The sequence below is a fragment of the Neopelma chrysocephalum genome, unplaced genomic scaffold (assembly GCF_003984885.1).
Source record: "Neopelma chrysocephalum unplaced genomic scaffold, ASM398488v2 Primary Assembly neopelma1_25, whole genome shotgun sequence".
NCBI lineage: Eukaryota > Metazoa > Chordata > Aves > Passeriformes > Pipridae > Neopelma > Neopelma chrysocephalum.
This window is the reverse complement of record NW_020897694.1, coordinates 32,779,998-32,799,082: the sequence shown is the minus strand read 5'-3', so window position 1 is coordinate 32,799,082 and position 19,085 is coordinate 32,779,998. Positions and strand designations below refer to the sequence as shown.

General features: G+C 39.2%; 1 protein-coding gene across 2 annotated transcripts in view; it reads right to left on the bottom strand.

Moving 5' to 3' along the window:
• Nucleotides 1-19,085, bottom strand: part of SLC9A7 (solute carrier family 9 member A7) — a 70,497-nt gene that overhangs the window by 38,038 nt on the left and 13,374 nt on the right. For both annotated transcript variants that reach the window (XM_027674809.1, XM_027674810.1), the window contains exons 2-3: nt 2,013-2,212; nt 648-725 (exon numbers count right to left, since the gene is read on the bottom strand). In XM_027674809.1, the coding sequence (XP_027530610.1) occupies nt 648-725; nt 2,013-2,212 (278 nt within the window). The remainder of the gene's footprint in view (nt 1-647; nt 726-2,012; nt 2,213-19,085) is intronic.

Here is a 19,085-nt window from a genome sequence, read left to right as displayed (position 1 = left end):
CTGTTCAAAAACATATAGTACACTACTTCACTTGCATTAATACACAGAAACATTTCAATTACTGCAATGTACATTCTATCTAACTTCAATAAATGGAATAAACTAGCTCTGAACCATGCACTAAATCCTACATGTAACTTATTGACAGAAGCTTTCCACACAGATGTTTTCTTACAAGATGTAAGAGTTAGCTGAAAAACCAGCACAAATTTGTGGTATCTTCAAGCAAGATCAGAATCTGGGCCCTTCTGTCATTCAGTGTCTGGCACATCCCCACCAGTATTCAGGGTCAGGGTTAGGTCCACTTTTCAGCATAATTTACTGCATTTTGGATATTTGAGAAGGATCAAAACCATTCATACCAGAATATCTTTTACTGTAAATGAAACTGAAATTAATCTCTGGCTAAATTCAAAGGAAAACAGATCAGCAAGATTAAATAGACATTTAACACATTTATACTAAAAAATACATGTATTTTCTCTTAAAATAATATGGCCTAATCATCTATGGAGTAAATAAGATTTCTCTTCCTGCCCTAAAAAAAAAAAATGCTTGAAATAGAGACTGCAATCCTGAAAATATCGTTAATCTCACATTAAAAAAAAAAAAAAAAGTCCATTCTCCACAGAAATTATTACACTTACTTTCTTCAGGCTATAACCAGCATGAAAAATAATTGGAGGCAACAGAATGTTGAAAAAAACTTCTGGGTCAAATGTTACCTACAAAATAAAACATAAAATTTCAATTAGAAACAGACATACACAAATCATTAGGTCTTTTTCCTCTTTCATTTTCTCACAACTACTATTTTTGGTTGTTGAAATAGATAAGTTGACTCTCTAAAACACTGGCCATCTCTATATATATCCAGCAGCAAAAAGCTGCAGCTCTTGTTGGTTAACAGCATCTAGGAAAAACATCCATTACATCCATCCCCAATGATAATCTGGCAGCAATCCCAAACACAGTCCTCTTTTTTAAATTAAACATTTCTAGTAGAAATGATGCTGGAGAAGATCTCTCTTATTGCAACACGTGATTTTCACGTGCAAACTAAATGCTTTTTTTAGCTTATGTTTTTTTGAATGTTGAACCACTATACAGTTATTTTAAGCCAAACAAGTTAGATACAAGACTGGTTTTTAGGAATTTGGATCATTCATCACTTGCTTGTATTTCAGTAGAAGTTCCAGATATCCATGAAAGTCTACACTACACTAAGGAAAAAACCCAACATTTAAAATCCAAACAAGACCCACACAGGTGAAACTAATTTGATTCTCTTCACCCTCTGCCTAAGTGTAGGTTAGAAGACAAACACAACAAGTGTGTGCTGCCAGAATAGGATTCATTCCAGCTAATTTTAGATATCTATAGCAGACAGGTATGTACAAACAGACAACTAAACTTTCTTCATAGTTAGCAGAAAGAAGTATTTTTAGATTACAAACCCTAAAGTCTCAATCCCATACTTCAAAGCCTAACTTTTATATACATACAAGATGCTTAATTCTTGACACTGAATAAAAAGCCAAATAGGACATCTGAATAACAGTTGATAGGTGAATTTCACTTCCAACACCAGACTGCCTCATTTGGTAGATTATAGGGATACAAGCAGTAACTATTTCCTGACAACAAACAGATTTTAAAACCCTAGGAAAAAGAACAATAAGAACCAATCACTTTTCACTAATTTTCATTTTCCTTATATTGCATTCATACGAGGCAGCATCAGGCTTTTTTGTTCAGCTGGTCTTTGTGAATTCTACAAATGTGAGAAACATACATTAAGTCTTCAAACCAAGGGCTTTAGGAAAGCACTACATACATGCAACGGAGCACAGTTTGCCAGCAGCAATATAATACAGAAGGTGCTCTTGAATTAGGCATTGAAGCACTGTTACCATCAGCAATACTGACACTTGACACTAGCTAACATTCCAATGGGACGGAGAAAGGAGGATGAAGGAGAAACACTCAGCCAAGCACAAGAAATGCCTCACCTTTCTCAACATGTCATTTTGCTCCACGTTGTGGATCTTCCCAGGGCTTATTTCCCCTTTGAGTGTGTACTCAAAGAACTTCCCGCTGACATTGACCAGCAGGGTTGTGAATGGCCTGTCCTCCTGCGAGCAGCTGAACGGCTTGTCATGGCCACTGCTGGAGGGAGTCCCGTACCTCAAGATCACCCCAACTATGAGTCCTGGAAGAGAGTTAAAAATCCATGAGGCTGATTTGCTACTTCCTGTACCTTTCCTGGTTTCAAATAACATCCAAGGTATAATGCATGAGCCTTAATACGTACATGCATCATAAACATGTTGCAGTGAATTGTGACTACTGGTTTCCTGAGATCCAGAGAGGATCTCTCAGATCCAGAGAGGATCTGAGCACATCAAAACTATCCATGAATTTATAAAATCTAGTATCTGCCAGAAGGGACAAACAAAAGGCTCCATTTCAAGTTTTGTCTTCCTCACCCTCAAAGTGTAAACCTCTAGTTGCATGAGAGGCTAAACACTAGGACACCTCAAATACATTTCACCTGCTTTAGGACAGAACCAAGAATACACACCACTGCCAGAAAACAATAAGTTCTGTAATTACTACAGTAACTGAGATGAAATGGTTTGCCCTATTATTTCACAGCTGCAGCAAGGATGCAGCTTTTTAGCCTGACAATTCCAAGCCAGTAAACAATGCTTCTTGCACAATCTCCTGTGTAGTCCACAAACTCTGAAACTAAAAGTCAGATGACGTGCACAAAGAAGCCATTTGCAATCATTTTCCACTTTTCACATAAGCAAAAATAAGGTATAAATGAGCAATCATAACAGATCCAGGACTCAGGAATATAAGACTAATTACGTAGCCAGCTGAGATAAATCCAGAAAATGACATCAATAATGGATACATCAAATACAGTGACAAAAATAATTTGTAACCTAATGGAAGGGCCATGCTAGGAGGCTAGAGAAGCACCAAGTTTTAATTGCTCCTTTTACAATGTACTAAGAAAAGAACAAGTCTCCAGTTCTGCAAAGAGAACATATAAGAACAGTCAGAGTGGTTTTGATCTGGCAAGTAAACAAATTGATACCCACTTACTAAATGCTCCCCTGTTGCCTTAGGGTGATCTGCAATTTAATCCTTGTTCCAGACAACTACAGGACGAAGATGAATGTCTGATGCTTTTGTTGACAAATCAGTAATCAATGCTGTTTTTGCTCTTTGTGACCCTCACTCTGAATCCATAGATCTGTTTCCCTGGGTAGTAAATGAAGCCGACAGGTAATAACCAGAGAATAAATGAGGCAAAACGAAGGAAATTCTACCACATACCACATAAACCCCAAGCAGACACTACGGCATAGTGAAAGGGTGACCAAACTGTACCCCAAAAAGCCAACCAAAAGAACGCACCTCGTTCTCTTCAGGTTCACGGTGAAAAAATAGTTTTAATGCAAGCAAAGCTACAGCAGGTAGCAGCTGTGACACTAGTGAGTGGTTCACCTCCAGCCCTTGTTCTCTCTGATCAAGAGAACATAGCAGCAACAAGATCATTCCAAAGTAACCAGAAGATTAGGTTTTATTTAAAAAAGAGAAGTACACACTCAAAGAGAATACAGGGGAAGAAACCCCCTTAGCAAGAGAAATCTACTCACTGAAATTTCAGATGCTGACAGTTTAAATACAGACTTTTATACAAGCATTCTCCTAACACCACTGGAGCATTTTACAGCTACATGTGACAGATGTGGCAGAAACACAGCTCTGCAAAGTGACAGGTTACGGCCAGTCACCTCCAAGCCACTTGCGCTATGAGTTATGGCTACAGACATCATCACCAACCCAGCCAGGCAAGCAGTCTAAGCTTTCTGCTGCTCTCCCCCCACTCACAGCTAGAAGAGCTAGGCTCATAGAATACATCAGCAAGACTGTCTGTGTTAAAAACTGATCTAACCAACATCAGCCAGAAATCCTGTAGTAAATCAGAAGGCAGAATGAAAGCTGTACAGATGAGCTTATACGTAGCAGTGGCGCAAAGCCAAATCTATATTGCTACTAAGCTGAGAATAGAAAGGAAAACACTGATAGATGAAATAGCTTCTTAGGCTCAGAGACTGTCCTTAGTAAATTCATTGCAAAAGCAGATGGGAAACCCCATTGCTATTGTATTAGTAAGAGGCACTGGAGAGCAGGAGGTGATTGCACTATACAACTGGATATAATCCACTTTTACACTTCCCTCACAATAAAATATATCAGTTATGCGCCAATTATATCCATAATTGATATTTAGCATTTGAAGCTAAACATTCTTTAACTCCCAGTGTCCCATGGCCCAGTAACACCGCCACAGGGAATTTGCATACACATCCTACTGATAAAACACCAAACTGGATGAGCTTTGCACTGCGCATCACAGTTCAGGAACATGTGATCCCTGCTGCCAGGCTGCTATCTTGCAGCAGGATGCACATGGACCAGGGTGTGTACTGCTAGGCAAGAGGCTGTCACAAACAGTCAAGCAGCTAAAGCTACTCACAGCTCAGTCATTAAAGGAAATAGGCATGAAAAGAGAAGAGGCCCAAGGAGGTCCTTCCCTGTCAACTACATTTCAACCTGAAGGAGACTCTGCAGAGATCTTACTGCTGGTTGCAGCTATCCACTGGGCACACAGAGAAGAGAAGGACAGAATCTTCTGGAAAGTGCACAGCAATTAAGACTAAAGGCAACAAACTTGTTGCAATGCAGGTGAAAAAAGTTAAGCAATGTTTGTTTTTTAAACAACTAAGTGGCTGAGCACCAGAACAGGCTGTCACAAAGGTTGTGTAATCTCCTTCCATGCATAGAGACAAAACTCCTGTGAGTATGGCCCTGAGACTCAAGTTGTGGGGGCCTGCTGTGAGCAGAGGGCTGGACAAGACGACCTTCAGAGGTCCTTTTCAGCCTAGATTACCCTGTAATTCCTAGTCTTTCACATGAGCATTTGGACCTCCCAGACAGGTCTTTTATGCTGCAAAAGTTTCTTTAAAATCAACTTAATTGCTTCCTGGGTCAGTCTTGGGGTTTTCTGTCACTTTGGAGTTGCTTCATTTAAATGCGAAACTGCACTTGTAAATCAGAAAAGAAGAAATAGCAATATTACAATCTCATCATAAAAGTCGAAGAGATGCAACAGACTAGGGAGGGTCTGCTTTTACTTCCTCAATCCACCCTGACTTGCCACCTGCCTTGGGTCAAAACTCACCCTATGGAAAGAAGGCAGAGGGAGTGACCAGGAGATATTTAACTAATGCTGCTTAAGTACAGGAAAGCAGATACTGTGCTACAGCAGGGAAGGCACTTGCTGGTAGTCTCTTTTTTTTTTTTGTGCAATAGTAGTCAATTTTGAAAGTGGCATTACAGCAACCCATTGACTGGTTTGTGAAGCTGGGCAGCCTTGTCAGTGATGAGAGCCAGTCTCACCTTGGCACACCATTTGCCTAGTCTTAGCGCAGCCCACACAGAGAGGCAGAACAGCACATTTTGGGTACTTGGACACCAGTTTCCTCATGGTGAAAGGTGACAGTGAGTAAAACACCTGTTTGCTTTTTAAAATACACATAAAGGATATGTATAAAAAGAATTTCTTACATTTAAAAGTCTAGATTTTTTCTCCTTACTCCCAGATTGAACTTTTTACCAGCTTGAGGACAAAGAAAAAAAGATTAAAAAAAACTTGACAAGAAGGATGAAAGAAACCCCCATAAGTATTTTCAAGGTAAAGGGCCAATAACAATATACAGTGTTTACCACACAAATAATTTTTCTATTGGATGTTCACGTGCATCAAGATACCATAAGTTGAAAGTTTTACTTTAAATAACCTGAAACACCAACAGAGAAAGTATTTTTCCTGTTACAGGGTCAACCTTTGAACCTCACAATCCACACTAGTTTATGAGGAAGTTTCAAAACTTTTACAAAATAATTTGAACATTGTTTCTGATCCAGAACTGAGCTGGTAATGTTGCATATTTTAAAAAAATCAGATGACATGTTATACACCATCTCCAGAAGCATCAGCAACTCACTCTCTATACCATTATATTCATGTGAGGAGCAGCTGTGGGAGCTGAGGTTGTTTGGTCAAGAGAAGAGGAGGCTCAGGGGAAACCTTATCACTCTCTACAACTACCTGAAAAGGGGTTGTAGCTAGGTGGGGTAGGCCTCTTCTTCTAGGCAATTAGTGACAGGACAAGGGGACATAACTTCAAGCTGCACCAGAGGAGGTTTGGTTGGACATCAGGAGAAATTCTTCACAGAAGGGGTTGTTAAATATTGGAATGGCCTGCCCAGGGAAGTTGTGGAGCCACTGTCTCTGGAAATGTTTAAGAAATGACTGGATGTGGCACTTACTGCCATGGTCTAGTTGACAAGGTGGTATTCAGTCAAGAGTTGGACTCAATGATCTCAGAGGTCTTTTCCAACCTAATTGTGATTCTACGATTCCGTGTTGCTCTCAGCATGGCAAATCTATTAGCTACCTTCTCAATGATTCAACGTTGCCAGTTGAATCATCAGCCTGTCACATCACCGCAGAATAAAAATGGGAAGCCTGTTTTGAAATCAATCCTCATCTTTGGCAGTTTATGTTCAGCAACACAAGCACAAGACAAATACTTAAAAAAAAAAGAAATTAAAAAACCATTTTTAAACAGGGAGTGGAGGCAGGTGATGACAATTCTTGAAGTCTGAAGGAAATTTTGGGGATATCCAAACCCTGAAATGCTGAATAACATATTCAAGGTCATGCTTTGTCATTGTCTTAGGGCTATTTTAGATAAGGAAGTTAAAAAACAGTAAACAAGCGGGTAATTCTTCCTCCTTGTAGGCAGACAGAGCAGTATGTTATCAAGGGCATCTTTGTAATAAGCATTTCATTCACCTTTAAAATAAGCCAAACTAAGCATAGTTTTGATTTAAATAAACAGATTATGCAAAAACAGTTATTGGCACACTGTGCAGAATCAAATGTCAAATTAACTTGCTGGCTCTGTGCTGCCAGACAAATGTGCACTGTGCACACCCTTGCCTTCTCGTAAGCCTTTGGTTCCAAAAAACTCACAGGATTGTCTATGATGGTCAAAAATGCCTTTTCACTAACTGTTGCTCTGTTTTTTCCTAGGGGAACTAATTCTTCTTCAGGTTGTGTCATGTTAGTGTGATTTACATACTCGTATTATATATAGTGAAATGGTCAAAAACGCATGAACCACAGAAGCAGGCAGGTATGCTTTATTCTGTAATGCAAATTCTTACTGACAATGAGGTTAAAGAACAGGTTTAAGATAGAGAAGAAGTAATTTAAAAATATAACTATCAAGAGATTTAAAAAGAAGATTGTTTTGGAGTTTCAATAGTCAATTTTTGAAGAATTATTAAGTTTCACATACAGCTTCACATTTGCACAGGAGAGTTATAACTCCAGAAAAATTAGTTTCTTCTAAATAATTTGTAGGGATGAATAGACACTATTAGCAAGATGGCAACCACAGAAACAAAAAACGAAAGCCAGCAAGAAAAATTGTTCCCTGTATTCTGCCCTGGAATCTAAAATCCAGAAAAGACAGCTAAAACAGAACAAACAACAACTTCCAAAAAACCAACCAAGAAACAAACAAAACACAACACCCCACAACAACCCCACACCATATATCAAATAGCCCAAAACTGACAGCTCAGCCCTGGAAGAAACTGCTGTGCTGTGGTAAGCTCCTGTGGCCTCTAGTCCAAGCACGGGACTATGAGTCAAGGCTCCTGAGCCAAATCCCAGCCTTAGTAATGACTCAGTAGAACTTGGACAAGCCACAGAAGACAATTTAAAGAGACAATCTCAACTTAGAAATAAAATACCACAGTTATAAAGGGCATAGGTATCTGTAATCTCAATTCAGGTGTTTTCAAGTTCATTTACCACATAACCATTGTTTCACGCAACACACATTTAACAACGCATTTGCTGTTAAATATTTTACAATTAAAATTTGAAAAGCTTCTTTATACTTTCAAAAATATAAGTATCCCTCCTTAGGTATAAAACCCAAAGCAGTGAAAGCCATACACATACTAATACCATATATGTTCCTAAAGATGTGTGCAGCAATGGGCCACCACAAAGACACCAACCTCTGCCCCACTGTGGCTCCCTTTCCTTGCCTCACACAGGAGCGATTCCCTAACTGTAACTGGTCCCAGTCTCATGACACAGAAGCACAGCTACAAGTTCCTCAGAGTCTGAAAAATAATAATGTCAAGTCTTTTGTTACAAAAAGATTTACAGTAATTTCACCTGACTTAGGCACTAGCAAGAAATGAAGTTTCCCCGTTTAAAAGAAAAAAGCCCAGAAAATAATTATCCCCCTCCTTAAACGTGCTGTAAAGCTTCAGAAGAAGGAGTTATTAATCTGTCATTGCAAGGAGTCAGGCTTCAATCTGTAACTCAATTGAAACTCATTAAGCAGCAGCAATCTCTTTGCTGACACTGTCATTTAATTTTGAAGGTTTGACTTAAGCAGAGGACGAAGGGGGAATGGGCAGGAAATACATTCATTTTGGCACAGCTTTGAGCTCAGAGACCTCACAATAGCTACAAGGAGTGCTGTTAACTATAGATAAGCCTGTTTTCTTACTAGGAACAGTTTGATATCCCTGCCTCAGGCCTTCACTTGTTTGAAGGAAGTAATGGATGTGTGTGGAGGCCTTCATCTTAAAAAACATATCTGGGAGCTTCTGATCAGGACAGGGGCCCAAACAAAGTCTTAGGAAAAAAAGAATAGGAAGAATTTTGAGCAAGGTAAATGAAGTAAAATCTGCATCAAAAAGGTTTTCACTCAAGGAGAACTTTCCAGTATTTCTCCCTTCCCAAAGGTCTTTTTGCACCAAATCCCTTATATTTACCAACAACACAATCTTCTACCTGTAGAAAAGACAAAGGTTTGAGTTGACTGAATTTTCAAGGAAATCTTTTTTGCTGAGGCAAGCCCCATGCTCTGTAGCTGTGGGCAGAAAACCAACCAGCACTTGTAAACAAAATGGTTTGGGGTTTATAGAGAAATGTACAAACCCAGAAGACAGAAATAGGAGGAAGATGACAACTCTGGCTTTCTGTGATCATTATGTCTGACTGTAGAAGTCTTGTTATTACAACATCCAAACACACATGCGCCAACAGAATATCAATCCCATCTCATAGGAGCAACCTGCTGGTTAGAGTCGTCTCCCAGACAGAACCAAGAAGCCACGTTCCCTCTTTTTCACCTTTCTGGGTGACTGCTCTGAGCACAGGCACTTTAGTGATCCTGGCCTTCCCACAAACACACCACAATTCTCAATTCCACTGTGTGGCTGTTCTGACATCCATCCCACTTTACATGCTATGAACCAAAAAAAAAAGCCAGTAAATATTCTATTAGGACCTTATGGACAGCTGAACAGAGGATCAAAGAAATGTACCATTACTTGTTTTCATATACAGTGCAAAATATAAGCAGTTGTTTCAGTACTAAATGCAGAAGCCAGCAAAGACTGTGGCCACAGCCTGTGGTGCGTGAGCAGTTGCATGACACTTCTGCCTTTCTGATTCCCATGAGCTAGAGAAGAAAGAATGCACTTTGACTTGCAACAAGAAAAGCCATCCAAAAGCTCAGCCTGCTTACAAGCAGCATACTGTCCAGAGGTCTCACAGTTGCAATTCCCAACCTTCTATACAGCCTTTTACCACCCTTCTTCTTTCCTCCTAAACTGGTACAAGCTTTACCTTTTTCCAGCTGAGATCACCCTACAGTTCCTAGTCACTAACTTCTTGCTCTGCTGCCACTACAGACTGATGCCTCCTTGCATGCTCCTGACAGATCTCAGGTGCTGCTGTGGCTTTACAATTTTGCCATCCCTTATGTCTTTTTTAGCAGCAGTGGTCCCAGCATGGTACCCAAGTGGTTGGGAACCTATAATTTCATGTCTCCTCCTAGGCCAAAAGTGGCAGCTGAGTGATAAAAAAATCAGGTTTATTAGAGATGAAGAGCAGCCAATTGCTGCTACATGGAATAATCTGACCCATTGATGTCCAGGACAACTACTGACATCACAGGGGTTTGGTGCAAGACCCCTTAGAAGGGCAGAAAAAGGTAAGGAGTAAACTCCCTTCCAAAGACTGATAGCACTTAACATGAGCAGAGCCCCTGCGCACCCTGTGAGCTTGCTCTTGTCCAAGCCATTTTAAGGGCATAAAGCGTATTTTTTATTTCTGCTGTCTTTTGGCCATTCACTCCTCTCCCTTGCCTATTCTCTCAAACAAATACAACCTCAAGAAAAAACACAAGAGATTCTTAGGCTGAGACAGCACGTTTTCCCACACAAACAGTTTCAACACAACAACTCTCAGCCCCACACTAAAATCTTGGGTTTGGACGTATGCAAAATAGTCTCTATAAAGCAATTCTTGTATCTCAAGGCAGATGAGTACACTGTCAGGAAGATACCAAACCAAAAGAAGGATCTTTGTTTCAATTGCTTCACACCACTGCACTCTCAGGGCTGTTTAGGATAAGCATCATGAAAATAGCCTCCAAACTCCAAGTTTTTTCTCATGATATGATTTATAGCAATTAAAAAGTATCAGTTTTTATCAATACATCTATGTCTAACTTTCAGTTAGAAAATTGCTTAAGTCAGCTTGCTCTTTAAATAATTAACTGCACGTGGTACTTAGAAAAACCTGGGAATTTATACATTTTCCACCAGAAGTACAAACAACTCCCACTTCGTATAGAACTAGAGGACAGGGGATGGACTCACATCCACAATCGAGGTAGCACAGAGTATAGCAAGCCATGAAACCAAGCACTGCTGCTCAGCATGCATATCCTTTACCATTTTTGCATTCACGAGTTTAGGTAACCTGCCACATTACTGCTCAGCCTTTTCTTTTCACTTTTTCATTTAGATTTTTCAAGTGAAATACAGTATCAGCTAATTCTGGCTTCAACTCACTTTCACTTCTCCAAAGATACTCTTTTCTTAGATTAATAAAATGCTTGACAGAATCACGTAGGTGCCAGTGACAACAACATGCAAGACGATATAATATATTTTGTCCAGCCTACAACTGCATCCCATACCACAAAAAAAGTACCTCATTTAACAGCAACATGGCTGTTAGGGCTCTGGTATCAGATAAGTAGTTGAAACTAACAACAGAAAACCCCTGAAACAATCGTACGTCTACATAAGAGGTTACTCCACCCTGCACTGCAGCGATGAGAGTGTTACATCCATCAGTCCAGTAGCTCGTCCAGAGAGCTACTCTCCGAGAACATGCAAGTCTTCATAACTAGATTTTTATTTTTAAAAATTACATGCTAGTACTGTTGCTTTTGGACAACATGGTTAAAAGATGGATGATTAATTAGACACTTGGAGAAACACCTCTTGAAACTTTGAGAAGCATGTATTCCAAGATTTGTTACTATATAAATTTACAGGTTAAAGGGCAATGTATGTGCCCTCGAAGCACAAAAGCTGGATCAGTAGCTAACACATAAGGACTGCAGATTTACTTCAGTGGGGGTAAGTATCTAGGGGAATTCATTGCAAGCTTCTATGTTGTCTCCACCAAGCTTAGTTTTGGTACCATACCTCTGTATACCTTGACTTTTAGGGAAGCCACCAGGAGTGGTGAATGGCTCTTGCCCAGAGCCAGCAGGAAATGCAGCTGTTATCTCTTCCAAGCAGCCAAGCGTTAAAACGAAGAGAAACAGTCAGAGCCTAGGCTTTCCCATTTCTCCCATTGCTGCTCCAAGTGCCAAGTCAAAAGACAAATGACTTTTCCTTTCATCCCATTGCTTGAGTCTTCCAGCTCAACTGAGCATTTTCAGCCCAACATGATACTTTTTTACACTTCAGAAGATACATTTTAATATGCCTCAAAGTATTAGATGAGCTAATATACACCCCAGAGGCAGACACTGAATCTTCTCTGTGCGATTCATGTTAAAAAAGCCACAGATGTGCTATAAATGAAGTTCATTTTTTGCAGACACTGAAAGTCCCTGGCACACTTGAAGAGAGTTCTGATTTAACGATTTGCCTGTTAAAAACCATTAGCAGTTTGCAAGAGCTCCCACACATTTATCTTGCAGGTTGTTCATCAAGATGGATGGGGGAAAAATAACAGTAATCAACTGCAAACAAAACAAATTACAGTGTTGAAGTGCAAGCACCAACTTAAGTCTGAAGAGCAAATCTAAAAGTTCAAGCTCATATTCAAAATGTAGAGCCTTATTAGGACAAAACCAATATGTTCAGACAAAGCATTTGCAACTGCAACTGTCATGACTAAAGAGAAAGGGAAATGATCAAAAAGTGATTCAAGTCTCCAGAGAGAAAAGAAGAAAAAAAAAAAAGGAATAATTTTTTTTTTCCCTTTTAATGTCAGCTGAACGTTACTTGCTAAAACCACTTCTGAGTCCTGAAAAAAGCCACTTCCGTGAGTTTAGAGACTGCAGTGTGTTTGGAGAAGTTTTAGAAAACTCCCAAACCACATAACAGAGTTTTTAAACTTCAGATACGCAGCTTCTTACACAAAAGTAATTCAAAATGTTATTAACTACAGCATGGATTTCCTTAGTGAAATATGCCAATGTAATGACAAATACTTTTAATTTGTGCATTACTTTCTACTGGCTAAGGGTTTGCAGAAAGAAAAAAGTCAGATTCTTCATTTAGGCTGCCCGAAAAACAGAAGAGGCAGTTGTTTCAACAGTAGCCTCCAACACAATCTAGCAAATTTGGAATACAAGATGCAAAGGATGAGCACTTGCCACTCTCACAAGTAAGCCCAACTGGTAGGAACCTGCAGACGATTAGCAATCTAGAAAATTGACCCAAAGACAAAACTAGAGTTCAAATCAGAAGTTTGGCATGAAAGAGCCCTTATGTTCACAGATGCTGCCTAAGCCAGTTTATTCAGACTATATTTCTTCAAGATTCCCCTTGGCTTTTGGCTGGAGACAAAAATAAAAATTTGTCTTTATGGAGCAGCCTCAGCTGCTTTTTCCTATCATATCAGCAGACCTTTATCTGCAGCTTTGACTGTTGCCATTTCACTGGCAGGTGTGGGTTGCCCCTCTCATCTCCTGTGCATTTAACAACTGGCCCCCTCTGGAAAAGTCTAGGTCCCAGTAACCCACTCAGCAAGAAGTGGACTACCAGAACATGCAAGCTGCAACACTACCTGGACACTTACCTCTTAATACTCACCTCCTAAAAAGGCAACCTGAGACTTACAGTAATTCCCACTGATGAGGAGCAAAACCAAGGTCCTGATGTGCCATATAAAGTATTCTTTCTGCAAACTGCTTAGAAGTTTAATACTACAAGAGCATGGAACCCTAAAATGGATGATTTATGCTTTACCCTCCAGACACAGTGTTGCAAGCATACCTCGGACTTTAAAAAGACTGGTGAGAGCTCTGGCAAAAGCTCAAGGCAGTTTTTAAAAGAACTGCTCTCACTTTGAGGTTGCAGAGTATTAGGCTTATTAAATATTAAGGCCAGACAAATTGCAGAGTTGTCAACACGACTCAAGACTTTGCAATCCAACACTGACAGACTGAGTGGTCTCTGTGGTATCTTCACCTAGTGTTACTATAGATTTTGCAAAAGGAGTGATTGCGTGAAAGTAACTTGATTTTTTTTTTCAGACAAGGAGTAGAAAATATTTCCATCAGAACAACATTTCACAGTTCCAATTTCTGAAGAAATGTCTCATAAAAGCAAGGCAAATTCTGTCAAATAAAATTTATATCATTCTATTTTGCTAGACTTACGTCCTATCCTTATTAATGCCTGTGCTTTAAAACAAATTTGCTGTAAAAGATTAACTAGAGACATTCATAAAGTTTTTTAAAAGGGGATTCAAAAAAGAAAGTTAAGACTTCTAAAAAAAAAAAATGAAACAAAAGTGACAATAGTGAGAAAAGATTATTTTAGCTGTTAAAAGAATCACTTACTACACTAGGAAGAAAAATCCAAATTAAGTTATGAGTATTTCCGTAGAGGCTTTCATCACAATTCTGTCATTGTTTATAAAAGATTAGAACCAGTTGCGGATATTTAGCTAGGCTTCCACGTTTACCTTGATCAAAACTACAGCACAAACTCATGTGACACCAGAAGACTCACACACACTGGAGCAGGGAGAGCACCCTGACATAGCTCAGATAGGGAGAAAAAAGGCTGGGTGATGACACAGTGACTGTCAATAAAGCAAAGACACTCACCAAGAAGCAAAGTGCAAAGAAGCTGTAACCAAAACATGTTTCTACCCAGAACACAATTTTTTAAAGCAAACTGAAGTGTTCCACTCTGTACAGGCAGCACAATAAACATCATTTCAGTTTAGAAAATTGCCTTCCACTCCCAGAAATCAGCAGGCAGAACATGAGAATATTGCATTGGGTTAGACAGCTCAAACATGAAATCCGGCCTCATTCCAACACATCTTAGATTTACTCTAAGATTGGACTTGATAAAACCCACAGGAAGCTGCTGTGCACTAGGATCCCATCCAGTTTGCTAAAGTTTGTTAAGGATATCAGCAAGGTAGGTCTCTTCCAAGAATGACCAAGACCTAAAGCAAAGCCATGCTGTCTGCAGAGTTAGATTCCAGTCTTGGGTTTGCTTCTAGGTGATGCAAAAAACCAGACATCCCTTTTTACAAGGGGGCATGACTTGGCATTTTTGAACAAGTAAGTATTTAGGGGTTTGGTTTACCACAGTAGTGGGCTTTCAAAACTTCACCAATACATGAGAACATAGCAGGGAGTACAAAGAAAAGAAAATCCCAATTGCAGGCATCAAAAAGGGACAACTAAAAGAGATTCAGTGAGTGCTTTTGATGCTTGCCACAACTCCTCACCTGCAAGATGGAGTTATAGCACTCCCCTGCAAACACATCACAGGGTTTAATGATTAAGTGAACTCCAGGAGAGTAGCAATCACATTCCCAAAAAATAGGAGAAGGGAGGAAGAAAACTTTACAGAGACATGTTACATGATAACAGTTCCATATGTAAGCTGTCTTCTAGAAGATAAGAGGCAACACCAGGAGTTACGTAGACCTTTAAAATCAACTGTTTGAGGTAATTTTCTGTTTTTATCTCAAACAACATCTAGTAATAGACCTTCATTGCTGCTAGAAACACTATCCTTGAGCCCAAGGTAAAGAAGAAGTTGAACTAGCACTGCTGAAGCATGAGTGAGGTACACTGACACAGAGATGATGATGCATTTTTTTAGAGTGGACAGAAGCCTACCAGGTTGGACTGGTACACTTTTGGAGTAGTGACTCTCAAGTCATGGTTTTTGTAGTTTCCATAGACCTGGTGAAATATCCTTGAAGTCCACATGAGCATGGAAGATAGTAATAATGGACATTGTTATTCAATTTCCTGTGCCAGAAGTAGCATGGAAGCTGGTTCGTACAAATGTACTATACAGGCCAGTTCCTTCAGTGTGACCTGTCAAAATTATCAAGTAGGAACATGAAAAAAATAATATCTGTGATATGGCTATAGTAATACAAATCCAGCCTGACAGATAGCAGCTGGTCAAATGGTACCCACAGAAGTGAAAATATTCAATTAACAACACCTATGAGCAATAATCACAGATGTCCTCATGTCAGGAAACGCAGTCACACCAGTTCCTGTCAAACCAGGGAACACACATACATTAGCAGAGATCTGCAAAAAAGCACATCACTGTGTACTCAAGTCTAGTACTAGCAAAGACCCTAAAGATTGCAACTACACATAAAATAATTTCACTGAAGAAAAATCTGAAGAAAACAGTATTCAAAATATGTGCCTAGGCAGCTTATATCTATATCTTCATCAAGGGGAAATCTCTTCCTCCTTGCTTCTCTTCCTCTAAATATATATATACACATATCTGAAATAGCTACTATTTTCAAGCTCTTAGTTTGCTATTCAAAGGCTCTTTATGCAAGAACTGACAGCAAACTGTCACTATCAAAATATTGATCAAGAAAGACTGTCTTCAAAAAGTACCACTAACATCTACCACTTCAGCAGTTGTGTCAAAGTCCACAGATTTGCTTGTTGATTCAACCAAAGGAGATTCCATAGTGAAAACTCAAAGGCAAGAAAACCTTCTTCAGAAGAAAGTATTAATACTGCGTGTAATATATGACACTCACATAATTGCTGGTGGTTTTTATACAGCATTAACAGGTGTTATATTTGGTTTGTGCAGTTGCTAAACCAGCTACCCTCAATGGAATCAGAAGCCCCAGTCAGTCAAAACATGTCCTGATCCACAGCCTCAGTGCCAGACACACTAGGTACCCATACCCTGCAAAACACTTTACCAAAGAATTCATTTTAATTCTCTATTTTAAATTATATTGTAGTAACTTCCTAATGCTTTATCTATTCAAAGTGTTGGTTGTACTTGAACTGGATTGTTCCATCAAGAGCAAACTGTTAACATGAGATGTTACTCAGTTGCTCCAGGACCAGAGTATTGCAAAGTGCTGCATGCCGCATAAGAGTATAGCAATTGCCCAGTGGCGATTTACTCCTGATTAACATCATATTTAGAAGAGACTATTATTTCTGGGGATAGAATTGCTAAAGTGCTTTATCAGAACACCATTGAAAAAATTTGCATTTAGTACAACCCACCACACCAAGGGCAAATTGGAGTCTGAAGGCACTTAACTCTTGGTCACAGTACAATTTATATTTGAGAAATACAGGGAACATTTCAGACTCTAGAATCAACTCTGATCTTCAGCCAGCACAGCAAAGTATTCCTTCTTCAGTGCTCCTGACATAAAACAGTGCAGCATCTCACTCAGAATTGCAAGCACCTTTTTGCTAAGACAGCTAGCAATGGAAAGTAGAAATAAAATCTAAAATTACAAGCTTTTAGTGAGAAATAAACAAATCAATCACACTTAGGAAGGGAGATCCACTAGTACAGCACATGCTGTCTTGGAATATGCATTCTGAGTACTCTACTGTGCTTTTAATAAAATAAGTATGTTACCCTATGAGTGCTAACATTTTTTTTCAGCCCAAATACTCCACAATATACTGAAAACTGAATAAATGTCCAAGACAATCTGCCCATTCATGACCACTAGAGTTCATCATTCCTACTTATTCTTCATCCTTCACAGATGCAGTAATCCTTATGAATGCAGGCTTTCTTTAGATTGTAAAGAATGGCAATAGAGCCATAACGAAAATCCATCCAAAGAAAATCCAAGCTTTCAGAGCATGCACTGAAGATTTGCTGATCTGTACAGTGGTCAGCTAGAAAGCATACACCCTACAAACAAAACAGGAAAATGGTGGAAATTGAGTAAAAATTGTTTATGAAGCACTACATCATTTAAATGCTGTATTTCAAAAACTGCAAAGGGCTTCTGTATGAACGAAGTTATTTCACAGTACCCTCCTTCCCAAATACACAGAAAGACTACCTTTCCCCACTCCTTTTTGTCTAGGGATCCATAACTCATAGAAAGAAGAAATGACAAAAATAAAAAGAGGTTACAGATATGTTCAAACATTGTTGCAGGTATTGTGGAGCTCTCTGCTGCTGCTGTACAAAAGTATGTTCATGGCAGGTCCTGACAATGATGTATTCTGAAGCTGTAGCAATTAAAATAGTTCTTGAGAAAAGAAAAATTACTGTTGCAATGCATGTTCACGCCAAGGACCTCAAGAGAATTACTGCTTCAGTGAGCCTTTCTTCAGTAGCAGGCAAATCAGCTGCACAGTGCTTTTGCTATAACCCAATCCAAATAAAAAAATTGTTCCCCAAATTCTAAAAATAAATTACACAATAGTTAATGCAACCCAGTAAATACACATTCATTTCATTTTTTGTGAAGCTTTTAACAAGCTGTATCAATTTAAGCAAGAGGACTTTTTATGAAATATGAGCAGGTTAAGCAATAATAAATGGAAGATCAAATTGGATAACTGCTCCTTAGACTCACAGGTATAGAAAACCAGTTTTGGGATTGAAGCTAATTATCCTAAGAAAGCAAGTAGACTGTTTAGCCTACCATTTTCTTCTAGAATATTATAGCTGTAAAATAGCTGTAATGTTTCAAAAGGAACAACAGAACTTCAGGGATGAGTACAGCATTATCATTGTTACCATAATGTTGCAGGTTATGAGATCCAGATGGGTGCAGGAGAAAGTGTCATATTTGTTATAATAGTAAAGCATTGACAAAAGGTGTGCCCAATTGCTCATGCTAAATGCTGACAGACTGAACTGCCAGATCACTGGGAAAACACTCAGTGTCAGGCTGCCAAGTTTTAAACCAAAACACATAACAATAAAAAAAAAATCACAGATAATATCACTAAATATAAGAAATCTACATATTCAGTACCCAGCCTAATGACTGGCCACTGCTAATATATTTGCTTTGAGCACTGGATTCAGTTTTGATTACTCTCTGAGCAAAAGATCGTCTTTTCCAGCAGTCTAAGTGGAAGATTTACTATTAAATTCAACTGAAAGTTGACATAGTGTGCCACAATTCTCCTGCTACAACAGTAACTAAAACTTTGCACCAAATGAGACAGAAATAAAGGACAGAGAGGGACCTTGCAACATGAGTTAGGCACACAGTGCCCAACACTAAGACACTTGTGGGAAACACCAAAAACCCCACAAGACACCCAGGAAACCCCCCCATTAACCGTTTTATCAATAGTCAGGCACCCTTGAAAAAAATTAGTCAGCTCTCCTTATGTTGGCTAGAAAAGAGGGCACAAGAAGTCACTCCGTGCCTCTGTGCCAGGTTGACTCAGCCATGGGGTAGGGACACTCCAGCACCCTTATACTCTCTAGCACTTGTACTTATTCTGTAAGAGACATGGCAGCCTGCCTGCTTTGCATGGCTACTATAAAGAAAAAGATATGGATATGCTCTAGACACAGGTCAGATATGCAAAGTCAGATCATGTTTAATTGGG